Consider the following 16202-nt stretch of genomic DNA (forward strand, 5'->3'; position numbering starts at 1 on the left):
GATTTACTGGGAGGATGGACTCCTCTACAGTGAGCCCAAGGCACCTGGACATGGTTCATCCAGGGCCTTGGTGGTCCCTCAATGCTTTAGAGCCTTTCTTTTGGAACTGGCTCATGAGATACCATTGGCAGGACACCTAGGACAGGACAAGACCTTTACCCGGCTTGTCCCCCACTTTTACTGGCCTCGGATGAGAGTGGCGTCCGATACATATTGTCGGACGTGTGTGTCTTGCCAAGCCAGTGGGAAAACAGGGGTGAAGCTAAAAGCTCCCCTGGAACCACTACCTGTCGTTAGCACCCCCTTTGAGAGGGTGGGCATCGACATTGTAGGGCCATTGGATCCACCAACTTCAGCTGGTCACCGGTTCATCCTGGTTTTAGTGGATCATGCCACACGGTACCCAGAGGCAATACCTCTGAGGACCATCACTGCACCCGCAGTGGCAAGGGCCCTGATGGGGATCTTCACCTGAGTGGGTTTCCCCAAGGAGGTTGTGTCCGACAGGGGGACTAACTTCCTTTCAGCGGGCTATGTGGAAGGAGTGCGGTGTTACCTATCGGTTTACCACCCCTTACCACCCACAAACCAATGGTCTTGTGGAAAGGTTTAATAAAACCTTGAAAGGCATGATAAGAAGTCTGCCTGAGAGCCTGCGGAGGAAATGGGACGTCCTCCTACCCTGTCTCTTGTTTTCCTACAGGGAAGTGCCACAGAAGGGAGTGGGCTTCAGCCCCTTCGAACTTTTGTACGGGCACCCTGTACGGGGTCCTCTCAGCCTGGTGAAGGATGGATGGGAAAAGACTCCCAGGAAGCTTCCCCAGGACGTGGTGAGCTACATGCTGGCCTTCCGGAGCCAAATGGCCAAGTTGTGGAAGCAAGCTTCTGACAACTTGGAAGCCAGCCAAGCAGTTATGAAGGAGTGGTATGACCACAAGGCTCACCCAGTGGAACTGGAGCCTGGACAAAAAGTGTGGGTGATGGAACCTGGAGAGCTAAATGCCCTCCAGGATCGTTGGACAGGCCCCTTTGAGGAATTGGAGAAAAAGGGTAAAGCCACTTACTTGGTGGATCTTAAGACCCCGAGACAGCCCCACCGGGTACTGCATGCCAATCGCCTCAAGCCACACCATGAGAGGCCCAAGGTTGTCTTAATGATGGTGACCGATGGAGCAGAGGAAGAGGAAAGTGAACCTCTCCCTGATCTTCTCTCGTCTCAAGAAAAGGATGGGTCAGTGGAGGGAGTGATTCTCTCACCATCCCTGACTCCTGAACAGCAGAGAGATTGCCGTCAGATCCTGGAGCAATTTTCTTCTCTGTTCTCCCTTGTCCCGGGTAGGACCCACCTGTGTACCCATGACGTGGACACAGGAGACAGCCCACCTGTGAAGTCTAAGATCTACCGGCTGTCGGACAAGGTGAAGGCCAGCATCAAAAGTGAAGTCGCTAAGATGCTGGAGCTAGGAGTGATTGAACCTTCTAGTAGCCCTTGGTCTAGTCCGGTGGTTTTGGTACCGAAAGCTGCCCCGCCGGGCACCACACCTGAATTGAGATTCTGTGTGGACTACCGAGGACTAAATTCAGTAACCAAGACAGATGCTCATCCCATCCCTAGGGCGGATGAACTTATTGACCGGCTGGGAGCTGCCCAATACTTAAGTACCTTTGACCTAACTTCAGGGTACTGGCAGATTTCCCTTACTGAGGGGGCGAAGGAAAGGTCAGCCTTCTCTACACCTCAGGGACACTACCAGTTCTGTGTGATGCCCTTCGGGCTCAAGAACGCCCCTGCCACTTTTCAGCGGTTGGTGAACAAGGTCCTTTCTGGTATGGAAGCTTTTTCTGCTGCTTACCTGGATGACATTGCTGTCTTCAGTAGCAGCTGGGAGGATCATTTGCAACACTTGCAAGCTGTTCTTCATGCCCTGCAACAGGCTGGCTTGACAATCAAGGCCAGCAAGTGTCAGATCGGGCAGGGGTCGGTGGTGTACCTAGGCCACTTGGTGGGCAGAGGGTCGGTGCAGCCCCTCCAGGCAAAGATTGAGGCTATCATAGCCTGGGAGCCCCCCAAGACTCAAACTGAGGTCCGAGCCTTCCTGGGCCTCACTGGATACTACCGTCGCTTTGTGAAGGGGTATGGCACCATTGTGGCACCCCTCACTGAACTTACTTCCAAGAAACAACCCCGACGGGTAGTCTGGACGGAGGCTTGCCAGCGAGCCTTCATGACCTTGAAGCAAGCATTGTGTACTGCTCCAATACTCAAGGCCCCTGATTTTGCTAGAGAATTCATTGTCCAAACAGATGCGTCAGAACATGGCATTGGGGCAGTGTTATCGCAGCTAAATGATGAGGGCTTGGATCAACCCGTGGTTTTCCTGACTAGGAGACTACTCCCCAGGGAACGGAGGTGGAGTACCATTGAGCGAGAAGCCTTTGCGGTGGTCTGGGCTCTGAAGAAGTTGCGGCCATACTTGTTTGGTTCGCACTTCCTGGTTCAGACTGACCACCGGCCCCTTCGTTGGCTGATGCAAATGAAGGGGGAGAACCCCAAGTTGTTAAGGTGGTCCATCTCCCTACAGGGAATGGACTTACGGGTGGAACATCGGCCTGGATTGGACCATGCCAACGCAGACGGTCTATCCAGGTATTTCCGCCTTAGTGATGAGAACTCCCAAGGGATTGGGTAGCTCTCCCCACTTTCAGCTGGGGGGGGACGCGTGTTAGACCTGTCTGCATCTGGGGGTGTTCTAACCATCATGATTTATTTTTGTCCCCCTTAGCCTCCCAGTGTTGCTATTTTTATTTTTTATGTCCACCAGGATTTTTCAGTGCTGTCAGGGGGCTAGGTGTTCCTTGACTATGACGCCATTTTCCCTTCATACACTGTGAGGCCTAGTCTAGCTCCTGGAAAATCTAGGGACACTCATGAACCTAAAATGGTGTCCACCAACTGCCATAACGGACATTCCAGGAGGACAGACCCATAGACTAACATGAGGAAGGTTCCAGAAACATCTAGTGGCTTCCAGAGGTCTCAGGCCACTCTATAAAAGGCCAGTGACCAGCAGCCATTTTGTGCAGTCTCAGGAGTGACCAGTGAGGAGAGAGGCGACTTGTGGAGGAGGATTGCGCACCAGTGGTGACCAGATCGACCTGTGGGCCGGCTGTCGCGTTATTGGGAAGTGCCCCCTTTCAGGCTGACCAAACCCCACTGTCACGTCATCCATTCATTGTGACCAGATTTCAAATCACCGGGTCATGTGTTGAAAAGACCCTCGCAAACTGCTGTAAAGCGACCCTTGTGGGTGACCTGAACACCTGCCCTGAAGGCTGTGGGCGGAGCAGGTGGACGTCGATCCAGAGCTGTATTGTCTAGCTGAGGAGTGAGGACAGCCACATTCACCCCACTCGAGACCAGCTCTCACACTGTGGAGAAAGGCGGTGAGATCGGCTGAGGCTCCTACCTGTGTGTAGCGCCGTCATCAAGCCTGACCCACACGCGAGTGAAATGCCCAGCTGTCCCGTGTGTTGACGGGAGGAGTCGTCGTTGGAGGTGAGGCGGAGTCCGGAGCCAGGAGGAAGGACCCGGCGCGTCAGAGGAGGTGCGCCCGAGGCGGAGTCCGGAGCTAGGAGGAAGGACCCGGCGCGTCAGAGGAGGTGCGCCCGAGGCGGAGCTTCGGCCTGAGGTAACGCGGAAGGAGGCAGAAGCGCCGCCACGGAACCGCCAGAGGAGCGTCCCCGGCTAGAGTAAGCCCTTCCCGTTTTCCCCGCCCCGACGCCGACTTCCTCAGAGGCCCCGCCGTCAGCGCTAGGAGAGAACAACCGAGCGCGAGGACATCTCAAGCCGGATTGCCTTCAGATAAAGTAAGCGGGGGAGAAACGAGGGGAAGCGGGAGGCGGCAGAGACGGCTGACACAGAGCATTGAAGCGGCAGTGTTGGGAAAAGCTACTGAAAAACGAATGAACCGTCAGGAATAGAAACGTGAGGAACTTGGCCATCAACCCTCTCAGTATATTAGTATCCGTTAAAATCAAGCTAATAACAGGGGGAGCAGTGACAAAGGGAAACGAAGCATGAGGTTCTTGTGCCTTGCGTAGGAGTGGTGCAAGTTGGGCCATAGAGTGCCGGTAACGAACAGAGCTCAGTCACAACAACTTCCCAGGCAGTTAATCACTCGGAGTCAGTTCTATTACAGGAGAGGAGTAGCCGTAGAATAGTCCCAAGGAAGCCTAATTAATGTACCTTGTCTCCTCTTTAACTATATAGTTGGCTGTGGGCTTTGTGAACAACGCTGCTGGGGGTAGAAGTCTGACAAGCTTGACCTGGGCCCTGAGTGCAGATGGGTAATGTACATGCCAAGATTGTGTAAAGCGAGTTTTCCCTTCTGTAACAACTAAGTGAAGAAGCATTCTGTGAAACTGATAGTAATTTACCTCAAATGTGATGTACCTTTGATTGATCTGCACTGAATTGAGAAAAGTATTGAAGTTGATGTGATATATATGAAATCTGTACTGAACTAAAAGTGTACTGCTTTTGCCTAAGAAAAGAACAAAAGAGAATTTTTATAAAAGGTACTGGTATTTTTCTAAACTGGTGTAGCGTCTTTTATTTTTAGTGGTCAGTCATTGAGTTGCTGTGAGTGGGTCCTGTAAGCACTTAACCAACGCCTTGGAGTTTAGCTGTTTTCCTCTACTGTGCCAGGCTACCCTATGTAGTCTAGGATACCCTAGGTCTAACAAAGATCAATGGTAAAAAAATGCAGCTGATGTTCGCATGCAGTTAAAAGATAACAAGCTGAATCGTCTGTTTATAACAGAAACCTGGATCAGGGAGGACTCTGGCCCTGATGTAGCGGCTGGTTACGGTATGCACAATGTGAACCAGCCTGATAAGGTAAGCGAGGGGCAGCCTTTATATGCAAAGAGAAATGTGTGTGCTCCCCTTGGCTTGTACATGTGCAAGACGCAGAATAATTTGTTATGTTAGTAACTATAAATCCTAAATGCTCAGTGAATGTCTTATTAATTTACACACCACGGAGTTCGGCAATGGGATTTATTAGTTAATTTAAAGAGGTAGTATCAACCACATTTTTGGAAACTGTAGTAGTATTTGGGGGATTTAAACATACATTTTGATAATATTTTGGACACTACCACCCCTCAGATAACCAATATCTGCTAGGTATTGGGGCTGCAGCAGCTTGTCCAACAGCCAACTCACCAGGCAGGGCATATATTGGATCACATGTATGCCAGAGCAGGATTAATCACTGTGGAGGCTGTTGAGGAGATGTTATGGTCTGAACATGAGGGGATTCTTTTCCCACCTGCATATGTACCCGAGCAAAATTGGACAAAACAAGACTAAGGGATTGTTTAGAAAGCTCCAAACCAGATATTCAGTCAAATACTAATGTTGACAATGCTATTAACAAATCCAATACCTAGAATGTAGGAACCCTAGGTTATGTGCTGCCTCTTAAACCCAATATATCACAGCTTAAATCAATGTCCACTCCCAGATATTCTGAAGAATCGAATCCAGAAAAAAGGAAATGCAAAAGGCTAGAGAGGTTCTGGAGACAAGATTATTCTGAGGCAGGGAAAAAAGCTTAGAAATCAGAACTAAGAATATATAAAAGTATTGTGAAAGCCTCTAGGTGTAATTATTATCTTAATAAAAATGTTGGCGCAAACAATCCTGCCAGCGAACTTTTTGCAGTCTATAGCTCTCAGATAAAAAGTATGCAGCACTTACCCAAGGCTATCCCTACGCAAATGCTTTGCTCAAAACTGGCAGATCCTTTCAGAAACAATTTCAATTTTTTTTTTATCATCGGTCACACTGAAAGCGGAATCCGAAGATAAAATGATGAGCACCTTTATCGAATCTAACTACTTATCAGATTTTAGCCTGGTCACAGTGGAGGAGCCAATATCTAAAATTTCAATAATTAAGGCGGGCTCTCCTCTCGACCCATGTCTTACTAGGATTTTTAAAGAGCTAGCCTCCTTCTTCTCTCCTTTGATAAGTATTCTGTGCAATAACTCCTTAGAGAGGGGTGTGGTACCTGCTTTTTGCAAATCAGCACTAGTTACTCCGCTCTTTAAAAAGGAAACTCTAGATCTAGTTACTCCGCTCTCTAAAAAGGAAACTATTTATCAACGTGCCTCTCCTTCTGGTTTTTGCGAAAACCTTTGAATGTTGGGTAAATACACAGCAGCTTATTACATTCAGAAAACTGGTGTGCTTAATCAACACCTATCTGGATTCAGATCCTGCTTTAGCTTTGAAATTGTACTCAAGGAAGCTACCAATGACAATCGTATCATCGTGGATGGACGAAGCTCAATAGCATCATCCCCCTTGATTGGTTAACAGTCTTCAATACGGTTTTCATGCTATTTTACTGAATAGAGAGAAGCCACTCAGATGATTTGAATCCTTCCTGGAAAATAGAACTCAGGCAGTCCAGGTGACAACTTTTCACTCAGATTTTGAAAATATTGAACATGGTATTCCTCAAGGGTCTGCTCCAAGTCCCACTCTTAAAAAAAGTTAAAAAATTATATAGTTTTAAAAAATATATATTGCTCCCTTGGTATATTGGATTGCCTCTTTTGGCTTTCAATTTGGGTTATGGGGGTGACACCCAATTAATGATCCACATTGAGGACAACATCTCTCAAATTCAAAAGATGTATAATCAAGACAGATAGCTGCATGAAAGCCAACTCTCCCAGACTAATTTCAGATAAAACTGAGGTTCTGATATTTGGTAATCTCTCGATCTAGTCCTCTATGTGGTGGCCCCAATCGTTGGGAGAATGTCTGGAACCAGCATCCACTACCCATAATATAGTTGTGTTATTTGATAGCAAACTCTAATCTGAGTATTGGATTACTAAATTAAGATCTACATCTTTCATGCTAATGTCCTGCTTTTTTTTCATCAACATTTTCAACAGCTACTGGCGTAAGCCCTGTTTTTAAGCAGACTGGACTATTGCAATTCTCTCTCTGTTGGGCTTCCACATTACCTCATAAAAGAGGTTACCAACTATACACAATGTGGCAACTAGGTTGATTTTTGGGAGGAGTAAGTTTGACAGTGCCTCATCTTTACTTGGACAGTTGCAATGGCTCTCTGTTCATATTAGATGCCTGTTCAAGGCCCTTTGTGTGGCACATAAAGCCCTTTACCCAGTGGAATGGTTCTCATACATCTCGGATATGTTTAAAACATACTTTCCTCCCAGACTGCTATGTTCGACCTCCACCTATTTAATCACTGTACCTAAATACTGGAGAGCAAGACTGGGAAGACAGGCTTTTCTGTGTTTACAGCTCAGGCACGGAAAAGACTGCCACCTGAGTTACGCCAACAGCCAAAAATGTGTTACATTGTGCAAGGATCTAAATACCCATTTATTTACATAGGCTTTGCCTGGAGCCACTGGGTATGCAAGTTGGTTTATAAAGTGTATACGTTTGCCAGCTCCAGGATACCCTTTGGTAACTGCACAATCTATAAAACTAATAAATACATTAATAAATTAAGCAGAGTACATTTAGGGTTGCTAGGCTGACATCAGTAGCAATAGGTACTGGATCGCAGGAAACATACTCATCTAAGCAATTAAGAATGTCAAATATTTTTTAAATTTGTCTTTGTATGAAAAGTAAAAATGTGTTCTAAATAATGCATTTTAATATTAACAGCAATAATGGGACAATTGCATACATGCATTGTCATAGAAAGAGTTAAACCTCATCTTGTTGAATTAATTCTCATAATGCACAGCTGCTTTTCCAACATTGATGCTACTAAGATTACAGAGAAGTAATACATGCTGGCCAGACCCGATCCCCACTGCCCCTTGGACACACTATTGTCTCCTTACCATGGGCACCATCTCCAGGGCCGTCTCTTGCAGTTTGGCCTTCACTCGTGTGGCAATCTCGCGCATGTATGGCAGGGAGAACTCAGTAAATTGGTTGGGTCCAAGACATCCGGCATGGGAATCGAACACCTGAAGGGCCTATTGGAGGAAAATGGTAAAGAAGAAACAATATGACCGAAGCAACATTAAAAACAATTGAGATACAAGATTGTAATCTGGTACTAATTGATGTTTTAGTTGTCGTTGTAGCCCAGAAGTCTGGATCATGCAACTGGTTGGCGGCGTCCACGAGTAGGGAAGTTGGAAAAATCATAATCTCCATGACAGGCATGACTTTCCATGAGGAAACAATTCACAGGGGATGAAGCATCTTTGCAAGGTTATGGCAGGGAGGGCCACTCACACTTTGCATGAAGCGCAAACATGTAAAAAATAGGTTTTTCAGTTCGATCTGATCAGGGCTGTCTTTTTAGCATGTTGTCGGATTCTGTAATTAGGAGTGAAACCTTTGCGCTGGGGCACTTTGTCAGAAGTAACTAGGCGCTCTATAAGGATTATGTTACTTACCCTGCAAGCATCTGTTCTTGGCAGGTAAAGCTGTAGATTCACATGTTTTCCATACTCCTGACATCTAGTGTTGGGTCAGGAAGTCTGCAATTTGTTTTTCTTCTAAGAAGTCTTTTCCAGTCACGAGGTAAAGTGACTCCTCCTTTCGGTGATAATGTGCATCAACTTCATTGTTAGTATGTTTTCCCGCAAGAGTGTGAGAATGGAGTTAGTAAGTGTAGTATAAAGATAACCATGCATATGTAAGATGAATAATGAGGACTGCAACAACCAGAGGTGTCCAGGGAGGATGGATGGCGCATTTGAATCTACAGCTCTACATGCCAAGAACAGATGCTTACAGGGTCAGTAATATAATCCGTTTGAGGCATGTGTGCTGTAGATACACATGCTTTGTATAGATTGTATAGCAGTATTCTCCCAAAGTGGTGCCTAACCAGTGGTGTTGCAGTTGTTTGAAAAAGTGTTTTAAGCACAGCTTGTCCTACATTAGCCTGTTGACGTGCTAAAACATCCACACAATAATGCTTGGTAAATGTGTGCGGTGTAGACCATGTATCTGCTTTACATATGTCAGCTATGGGAATGTTGCCTAAAAAAGCCATAGATGCTCCTATTTTTCAAGTAGAATGTGCTCTAGGAGGTAGGGTTAAAGTTCTTTTAACTTCAACATAGCAAGTTTGAATACATTTATAAATCCATCTAGAAAAACAGGTGCACGTGGTACCGTGGGTGGTATTATTCTTTTAAGGCCTTCTGTACTGGAACTTTGAATAGGGATAAATGTCTATTTTGAAAATATGCAGCTAATGCTGCAAGGTGTAAGCAAATGCATGTGTACACAAGGCTTGCACGTTGTAGATGCAAAAGATAACAAATAATATCTTCTATAGCTGCATCTAGTGGATCAATTGTATTATTACTACAATAGATCACAACCCATTTCCACTTTGCTGAATAACATGTCCTAGTGGTAGGTTTTCTTGTGCTTCCTTAAGAATTGTCATACAATCTGGTGGTAGGTTTAAGTATCCAAACTCTATGACTTCAGGAGCCAAATCACTAGGTTCAGTTCCTTGGGGTTTGGATGTATGATTTCTCCATGGTTCTGTGTGAGAAAGTTTGAAGTTCAATGAAGCTTCTGGTATGGAACTATTGAGAGTTCCACTAGTGTGGTGAACCATGGTTGACGAGCCCATGTGGGAGCCACCTGAATCCGTGTGAGGGGTCTGCCTGAGCTTCCGAACCAGAAATGGAAGGAGGGGGAGAGGAGAGAAAAGCATAAGCAAATATCTCTGACCGATTGAGCCATAGGGCTTAGCCTTTGGATAGAGGGTGTGGGAACCTGGAGGCGAAGTCCGGGCATTTTGAGTTCTCTGCTCTGGCAAGGAGGTCTATTTGTGATAATCCCCATTTTTGGAAGTACGGAAGGAGAATTTGTGGGTGGAGTTCCCAATTGTGTATTTGTTGCCTCATTCTGCCGAGGAGATCGGCAAAGATGTCTGTCCCTAGAAGGTGTTCTGTCAGTAGTTGGATTTTTTGATGAACTGCCCAACGCCAAATAGTCTGAGAGAGGCGCGACAGCTGGAGAGTGATCAAACCTCACGCCCTCCAGTTTTTGTACATAGCACATTGTTGTTATATTGTCTGTCCGGACTTGGGCAACTTTTCCTATCAGTTGATGTAGAAATGCTTTTAACGCCAACTAAACTGCTTGTAGTTCTAGGCAGTTGATGTGATGGTTCTATTGGGAGCTATCCCAAAGACTCTGAACTGTCAAATGTTGTCAATGTGCACCCCACCCTGTGAGAGAGAAGTAAGCACGACTTGTGGAGCAGGGTTGATAAAGGGCTGCCCTTTTGATACATTTTCTGTGTTCCACCACTGTAGAGAGCGAGGAGTGCGGCTGTCTACCAACACTAGATCGGTTAGCTGCCCCTGTGATTGATTACACTGATGTGCTAAGCATTCTTGTAGAGGATGCATGTTTAGTCTTGCATGAGACACTATGGCAATGCATGATGCCATAATCCCCAGTAGCTGCATGAAAGTTCTGACCTGCAGATACCGGTTGTTTTGAAACTGGGGTAACAATGTTTGAAAATTGTGAATCCTGGCTGCATTGGGATATGATCGAGCCATTTGAATGTTTAGGATGGCTCCTAGTATTTGTGCATGGACTGCAAATCCTAACTGATGTGGAAGGTTAATGGTGATTTGTGTGTATTGCACACACTTGGATGTGTGTTGGCTTTTGGCTTTTATGAGCCAATCATCTAGGTATGGGAAGACATGTTTGTTGTCTTTGCAGATGTGCTGCTACCACTGCAAGGCATTTGGTGAACACTCTGGGTGCAGTTGTTACTCTGAATTGAAGTACTTTGAACTGATAATTATTCTTTTCTATCACAAATCTGAGGTATTTGCCATGTGGTGGGTGAATGGGTATATGAAAATATGCGTCCTTTAAGTCTAGTGTTGAAATAAAGTCGCCTTGCTGCAAAAGTGGAAGTTCTTGTTGCAGTGTGACCATATGGAAGTGTTCTGATAATATATATAGGTTTGAGGCCTGATATCCAAGATTGGCCTTAATGAACTGCCCTTTTTGGGTATTAGGAAGTATACTAAGTATACCCCTAATCCTTGTTGTAATGGGACATGTTCTGTAGCTTCTTTTGTTAGAAGAGCTTGTACTTTTTGCTTGAGCAGATGTTGGTGTTCTGAAGACAGTTTTTGAATAAAGGGTGGAATGCTGGGAGGGTTGCTTGTGAGCTCCAGGCAATAACCATGTTGGATAACGTTCAACACCTATTCGTCTGTTGTTATTGATAGGCAAATGGGAAGAAACTGTTGTAATTCATCTCCGGCAGGCGATGAATGATCGGGGGAAGTGATAGCAACTCACTGTTTGTTAGTGGACCGAGAGGTGCATGTTGGTGTACCTCTACCTTTAAAGTTGTTACCACCATACCCACCCTTATAGAATCCGGTAGAGGGGGGGTGGTCACATTGTGTTTTGTATGAAGATGTGCTGGCATCTGTGGTATTAGTCTTGAAGCCCCCTCTGTAGAAGGTGCAACAAAAGGAACCTCTAGTAGACGGAGACTGAAGTGCTCCCATTGATTTTGTCACTTCTGTATCCTTTTTCATTTTTTTGAAGCGATTGTTGTTCGGAGGCCCTCAGGTGTTCCTTATCAAACGGTGCATTAAGAAAAGTTTGTTGAACTTATGGTTTGAAACCAGAAATTCTGAGCCATGCAGGTCTCCCGAGTAGAATGCTGGCATCGACTCCTCTAGCAGCAATGTCTGCAGCATCTAAAGCTCATCTAATAGAGGAATTAGAGATAAGCTTGCTTTCCTGCCATTTTTTCTTGTTTTCTTCTGGGAGATATTGTAATAGTTGTTCCATCTCATCCAAGTGTGCCCCATCATACCTAGCCAATAGGTATTGTGTATTGGCTATGCGCCAATGATTGACTGATTGAGCAGCTGCTCTTTTACCCGTGGCATCTATTAATTTGGATTCTTTATCAGGAGGTGGTGTCTCCATTGAGGTTTGTGAATTTGCCCTTTTACCGGCATTAGAAACTACTAAAGAATCTAAAGGCAACTGGCCCTTAACAAAAGCTGGGTCAGATGGTGGGGGGTTTATGTTTTCTGTCCACCCTTGGTGTTAGGATACGTGCTCTAACTGGATCCTTAAAAATATCGTACGCATGCCTCATAATGTCTTAACATGGGCAAAGACTGGATGTGTTACTCAGGGCACCCTGTTCAGATGGAACTTTGTAGCACTCTAGTTCGAACTCTAACTCGGAATTGGAGTCCTGGATGGAGAAGACCTCTTCCGACGCTTCCATCTCTTCTTGCTCAAGAACTTCTCCAACGATATCAGGGATGTCCTCAATACTCTTCCACTGCATGTCTCTTCTTCAAGCCAGACAGTCCCGCAGAGACTCTTCGGACTGGAACGATCAACAAGCATTGCGGTCTTCCTCTTTATGCTCCGGGGAGAGACGGAGGTTACAGACCTAATGAAGGTCGGTGCGCGGGTATTTATAATGGCACCGAGGACAGAATTGAAATGGAGTCCGTTCCATCGGCAGAAGGCTCGATGATGGATCTTCAAGTGGAAGTAGAGAACGGAAAAAGAGCTAGGCCCGAAGGCCGTGGTTGGGAATTTCTGATTGGATAATGAAAGTCTTCTGAAAATTTCGACACGCAGAAGGTGCCTAACGCATTCGAAAACAATACAGACGAGGGTAAGTGAATTGGGAACCGAAGGGATCCCGAATGACGGTTTCAAATTGCTGCAAAACACGTCCGAAGCCGATGGAGTTAAGAAAACAATCTAACAATGGAGTTGATGCCCATGCACATTACCACAAAAGGAGGAGTTACTTTACCAAGTGAATGGAAAATACTTCTTCCAAGAAAAATAAATTGCAAACATCGGGACCAGACACTAGATGGCAGAAGTCTACAGCAAACATGCCTCGAACATTATTATTATTTTTATGTGGGAGGACGGCGTAGTTTCGCAGAAGCTCCTGTAACAATGGTGGGTATCATCAGAGGAGCAGACCTCTAGACTTTGGGTGACTGTCTACTGCGATCCTCTTTGCAGTGGTGTGGAGAGCGCATTGACTGTGTTCAAATTTGCGAAGGGGGTCAAGTGGGCAATATGGTAAGGGAGCTTCCCCACTCCCCGAGCCCCTGCCATGCACCTTGAAAATGCATTACTAAATGGGCCTTTTACAGCATTACAGGCTGAAAGCAATAGGTGTTCCAATATTCTTATATTTCAGCTTCTGCCACAATACCTGGGAGTATTATTTCTCTGCAGCAGCACATAATGTAGGAGCCAATCAGAATAAAATGTGCATGAAACAGAAACCCCGACTGGCTGCACAGAGCATGTCACCTGACTGAAAGCCACTGTTTTAACCAATGCAAGCAGCATCTTCTTTGCCCGATTGCAGACTGGGTAAATCCATAAAATGGCAACAGTTTACAACTGGGTACAGCTGATTAAATATGTGAAGCAAATATTTAACATCACAGTTGAGGGAACCTGAGGCTGAAACAAATCTGCCACTTCTAGCGCATGCAGAAAGGGGGTGCAGCGTATGTCCAGGTGAGCTGAATCCTATTAGGATTCCTAGATATGCACATAAAATGCGTTTATTTATTTATGTGTTGAGCTTTTAAAGCGCGCAGCTACCCAAAAAGGGTTTCCCGGCGCTGAAAATAGAAAGAAAAGGGGGGGCCAATCGGCCCCCACGCAGGCATGGCGGGGCCCGGCCCCTCCCATATTCCCGGTTCCTTCGTGGTGGCTTGCCCCCCGCCCTCGCCCCGGAAGTAGTTGTGCACTTCCGGGGCGAGGGGGCGGGGCCGCGCCGGCGAAAGGGTTAAGAGCCTGGGGAGCGCGGGAAGCGGCCTCTTTGTGCCCGCGCTCCCAGGCTCGCTCCTCGCCCCACCGTGGGGCTGTGTAATTTTCTTCTCATTTTGTCCTTTCTGCAGGTTTTCCAGTCCCCTACTACAAGTCAGCTGGTGCCAACAGTGCGGGAATGGCGGAGGAGCAAGATCCTGGGAAGGAGCGGACAACGTGGAGCGACGTTCATCGGGGCGGGCAACTGAGGCGGATTGTTTTGCCCTACGGAACATGCTGCAGCCCTACGGAACATGCTGCAGCACCCGGGCCCCCAGCGGCCCGTAATTTCTTTTCATTTTGTCCCCTCTGCAGGTGTGCGGTCTCCTACTACAAGTCAGCCGGAATGGCGGAGGAGCTAGATCCTGGGAAGGAGCGGACAACGTGGAGCGCGAGGGTGAAGTGGCCCGAAACTGCGGGTGATTCGTGGAGCGCGAGGGTGAAGTGCTGTGAAGTGCGGGTGAATCCGCTTTCAGGTCTCCGGTCCGAGGGAGAGCAGCAGCGTCGTCACTGGGGAGCCATGCTCGAAGAGGCAGGAACATTTTAAAGTTAAGTTGCTTCGAGAGGGCACGCTACAATAGAAGGCTGCCATCCTTATAGTGGTTATTGTGCGGTGCGCTGATATCTGCCTAGTGCCGGGGCCGTGCGTGAGAGGGCGCCGATAAAGCTTCCTCTTTGTGTTTGTTTTAATACCAATATGGGTGGGGATTTACAGCGGCCCGCAGTGGTTAATTACTTCATCAAGAGTGCACAAGGCTAATGCTCTTTTCCTCGCTGTATGCTTTCGCCTCTAATTACTGCCCGTAGTATTAAGCCGCTCTTGCGGGGTTGTTCGAGCCGCGAGTGCAGAGTCTGATATATGTGGAGGGGAGGGAGTCGGAGGAATGCTCAGCGGTACGAGTTGCCGACTCTGGAGCTTGGTGACCAGTGCTCACTTCATGTAATTTAAGCTGCAATGGGAGAATGTACTTCAGAATGCACATGCTTTCGTTACCTTACCTTTAAATGTCAGCATAGCCCCACGAGGAGCTGATCAAAAAGTTTTGCCTTGCTAGTGTTATGGCCATGTATTCATCAGGGCAGGAAATGAATGCGTCCCCACAACCGGGGGTGTTAATACGGACATCATGAATATCACACTTGAATGCATGTCCGCTTCATGATGGCATTTTCTGGAAGACATGCTGTTAACTCTTTTTGATACAGTTACAAGTAGCATAAAATTCACAGCGGCAGTGCCCACCTTTACCCTGGCTTTCGAGTGATGAACACAGGAAGGGTATCCAGCATGACTATAATGTTTTACTTTTGGATGTGGGGGCAATTCACTTAATCTCCCAAAAAACGAAGGTGTCTTTATGTAATGTAACTGGTGCTATGAAGGCGCTCTGATTCATGTTCACGTTATACGAACTGGGGGTGTGGGTTCGAACCTCGGTACATCCTGTGAGTCATTAAAAAAAAAAAATCATTTAATCTCCCAAAATGAAGGTCTTTATGTAATGTAACTGGTGCTTTGTAAGGCGCTCCGATTCATGATTCATGTTCACGCTATATAAAACCATAGCTACCAAGGTTTTCAGATTGCTATGTGTGACGTTTTAAACACTGATTTCATGTGTGAGGCAGGTTGTGGCCATGTAAGAATTTTCGATATATTACAATTGCAAGCCTGTCAGAGATGCTACTTAAGTTGCATAGTTAATCTGGTCAGTGGTGCTCAGAACCTCTCGAGTGATTGAAGCTGATACGAAGGGAGCAGCGACCAATATGTTCTGCGCGCATAATTAAGGTGGAATGCACGTAGAGGTATTTTAACGCGTGCGAGTCAGCTGTGATCTAGGTGGGCGCTTTGGCATGAATGAATCATGTGGTAATATGCTCCGCACACCTGAGTTAAGAATACTGGGAAGTCCTTCAGTTCCCACTGTGGTGCTACACTGGCAGGGGAGGGACTCGGCGGTATAGGGACTGACGCTGCCTGGGTGCAGTAATCTAAGCTGCAGGAGCACACATGACCTCCTATTACATTATATATAATTAATCAACTCATCTCAAAATGCGAGGGATGGCGCCATGCGGGCAGTATTTACAATGGGGGCAAATGCGGGGTCAAAGTGCATACAGCAGTCATGGTAAGAATGAGACACAGCTACTAAGGGGCGAGACAAAGCCAAAAGTCCTGACTTATAGGTGGGATACTGTTAACGTATATCTGAGGATATTGACAAGTGCCAGGCATGGGTCGTGTGGGTCACAATGAGGGTCAGGCACGCGCTTAGGTTTGTAA

The 16202-nt window shown here is 46.5% G+C and overlaps 1 protein-coding gene across 2 annotated transcripts in view; it reads right to left on the reverse strand.

Annotated features, from left to right (window-relative positions):
* UROD (uroporphyrinogen decarboxylase) overlaps window positions 1-16202 on the reverse strand; it is a 183810-nt gene that overhangs the window by 69129 nt on the left and 98479 nt on the right. For both annotated transcript variants that reach the window (XM_078671761.1, XM_078671760.1), the window contains exon 7: window positions 7915-8052. In XM_078671761.1, coding sequence (XP_078527887.1) covers window positions 7915-8052 — 138 coding nt within the window. The remainder of the gene's footprint in view (window positions 1-7914; window positions 8053-16202) is intronic.

Source organism: Lissotriton helveticus, chromosome 1_2 (assembly GCF_964261635.1).
Source record: "Lissotriton helveticus chromosome 1_2, aLisHel1.1, whole genome shotgun sequence".
Taxonomy (NCBI): domain Eukaryota; kingdom Metazoa; phylum Chordata; class Amphibia; order Caudata; family Salamandridae; genus Lissotriton; species Lissotriton helveticus.